The sequence below is a fragment of the Limulus polyphemus genome, unplaced genomic scaffold, assembly GCF_000517525.1.
Source record: "Limulus polyphemus unplaced genomic scaffold, Limulus_polyphemus-2.1.2 Scaffold1830, whole genome shotgun sequence".
In the NCBI taxonomy this organism is placed as follows: Eukaryota; Metazoa; Arthropoda; class Merostomata; order Xiphosura; family Limulidae; genus Limulus; species Limulus polyphemus.
In genome coordinates, this window is record NW_013667440.1 from 124,043 (window position 1) to 127,030 (window position 2,988).

At 28.6% G+C, this 2,988-nt stretch overlaps 1 protein-coding gene across 1 annotated transcript in view; it reads right to left on the bottom strand.

Moving 5' to 3' along the window:
* Positions 1-765: 765 nt before the first annotated feature.
* The window catches only part of LOC106465087 (death-associated protein 1-like), an 8,989-nt gene continuing 6,766 nt past the window's right edge, over positions 766-2,988 (bottom strand). Inside the window, exons 3-4 of the mRNA XM_013925282.2 lie at positions 2,553-2,595; positions 766-1,522 (exon numbers count right to left, since the gene is read on the bottom strand). Of these exons, the coding sequence (XP_013780736.1) occupies positions 1,409-1,522; positions 2,553-2,595 (157 nt within the window). The 3' untranslated portion in view covers positions 766-1,408. The remainder of the gene's footprint in view (positions 1,523-2,552; positions 2,596-2,988) is intronic.

Sequence of the window (2,988 nt, forward strand, 5' to 3'; positions counted from 1 at the left end):
GGTCTCCGAATTTAATAAATTATTTAATGTGCAATTATTTTAACGTCGTGTACTCTTTTTAATTGTATATACATGCACTAACGTCTTTTTTAATTTATCAGTATGATATTATCCATCTACATTAATAGATGCACGTACTTATAGAAATAACAATGCTTATGCTGCACCATTTAACGAAAATTACAGCAGTCTGCTCCACTTTATTTTCTTTGATTCGTTGCAGTTTCCTTTGCCTCTGTTCTAGTTTATAAATTAAAAAAGCGAAACTTCCCAACATTCTCACTGACAACATCATAATCCCCCTGTGGGACAGCGGTAAGTCTTCAGATTTACAATGCTAAAATCATGAATTTGATTACCCTTGGTGGACACAGCAGATAGCCTGATGTGTCTTTGCTATAACAAAAAAACATATTTGCCCCCAGTGGCTCAATGGTATGTCTGTGGACTTACAATGCTAGAAACCAGGTTTCAATACCAGTGGTGGGCAGAGCACAAATAGCCCATTGTGTAGCTTTATGTATAACAGCAACAAACAAACACGTGGATGTGGGCCTATTAGATACAAATAAGTAATCATAATTAATTTTGTTTTAAAAAAATTTGGTTATGGTAATCATTAAATCAATAATGTTAAAATAGAAGATCAACAGAAATATTTTAAACATTTCTTTTTAAGTGGTCTTTGTACACTTAATTTTAGAGTCCCTGATAATATTTACTTATGATAAGAAACAATATTAGCAGTAAAAGCACAGCACAAGATTTTCTTGACTTACAAAATTTTTATTTTTAACATTTGCTTTATTTCCAAACAATCAACAATCTCATTACTTGCAAGAAAAACAAAACTTGTAAAATACAGCAAACATAGAATGGTCCCCTGCACCAAAACTTGGAACTCTGATAACAATTAATTTACTGAAAGCAAATTATTTTTGTAACATGATTTTTTTAGATAACCCTACTCAATAAAAGCAACAAACATTTACAAAAATATCTGAAAAATCCCTAACAGTTTTATAATGATTTTATTATTTTATAAAACTAATTGTGTTTGAATATCACATTTTCCTTGTGTTATACCAGATTCATTCTTGCTCTAATATAAAGCAGAATATTTTTGAATTTAACAATCAAAGATATGCAACTAAAAATTTTGTTAGATACAAGAAGCAATTAAACTTTTAAGTGGGTGAAAGATTTTTTATGGATGCACTGTCCAGTTCAATAAACACAAAGTATATTTTTAGTATATTCCAATTCTTCATAAAGAAATATTGTAACATTAGATTGAAGGAAAAGTTTGTAGCCAAGTACACGTTTTTGTTACTTTCTAAAATCCATACCAACAGACCATTTCAAGCAATAAAAATGACCAGTTTCCTTCCCATGATAAGGATGTTGTCTATTTTCTTGGTTGGTGAATGATTGTTGGTTTATTGGACATACGAACATCTTTGGTAGGAGTGGGCTTCTCATGAAATGCTTTGACTGCTTCAGCAGGGAAGTCAGCATCACCCTAGCAAAATAATGTTTATGTCCAAGAGTTATTTCCTTTATTTTTTAACATTAAGCACAGTATTTGTAACTGAATAGGACTTCTTAGAATCTCTGAAAAGTTTATCCATGGCAATCCTTGGGCCATATTATATTTTGATCTAGAAATTCCTCAGTAATATTCTAATAAAAATTAAAAATTTAAGGTTTAACAACAAGTACTATTCTCCCCAAACCAACCTAAACTTTCAGCAGATTATATAATAGGCATTACTAACTAAGTTTCTTTTAAATATAATTTAATATTGAAAGGCTTAACAATGAATAAATAATTTTCTATGACACACACACACACACACACATTATCAAATGAATTAGTATTTGTACACAGGTTTTTTTAATAATGAGTAATAAAAATAGTGAATCTGACTTGTGAAGGAAAAATGTTTATTAACTGCCCGAGAAAAAGAAAACTGTCAATTTTAATCTTCATATTGAATACTAATTAAGATATATTTTCAGTTTACAATTTAATCAGAAACATATGTACTTTAATTCTAATCTTTTGTGGATAAAGTTTATGGTTAATTTATACAAGTTAGTAAACTGTGATAAAACAGGTTAAATATGACATTTCAAGCAATATCAAAAGTATTCTCCTTGCAAGTTATGAGTATTATTTTCATGTATTTCACACCTTTCTCAAAGTTCATATTTTCCTGATGCATGCATGAAATCAAATCAAATTTCAAAAACTTTTCATGGTTTGACACCTCATTTCAACTTCCATACATCCTAGTTTTTAGTTTCTGTTATACCACCAAGTAGAGCTTTATAATATTGACCAAGTTATTTTACTTTTTCCAAACTTACACTATAGATTTTTATACTTACACTTTAAATTAAAAGTTCAATTTTAATATTACAATATTTACAGTTTGAAATGTGTATTATCAAATCAACTACAACAGTATTAAACCGTGTTTCAGGAGTTAATAAAAAGCAATCTTGCACATAAAGTATATTACCGAGGAAGACATATCGAAACTTACCCGGGCAAGAGCACCAGATATCAAAATCTGCTGCTTTGGAGGACTGGAAAAAAAAATGTTAAAAAACATTAGTTTTAATCTAACTAAACAAATGAATAAAAAAGTAGTAGAAATATTACTTTAAACCTCAGTATAGTACCATTGATACTTTAAAATACATAAATAACAGTTAAAAAAAAAGAAACGTAACTGAATAATTTAGTATGTTACATATATATTTATATACACATGTATCAGGAATGGCCTTGGTAAACAGTGTACCCCATTGAAAATAAAAAACATGCTTAGTTTCCACAATATTCAGATCACAATATTATATTATGTAACTTCACTATTAATAATATTTTAAAAATTTTCATTGTATAGATTTTGATATTGAATAAGGGATGATTAAAAAAAACTTGAGAATCGTAATCAGGTTCAGATTTACCTTTAT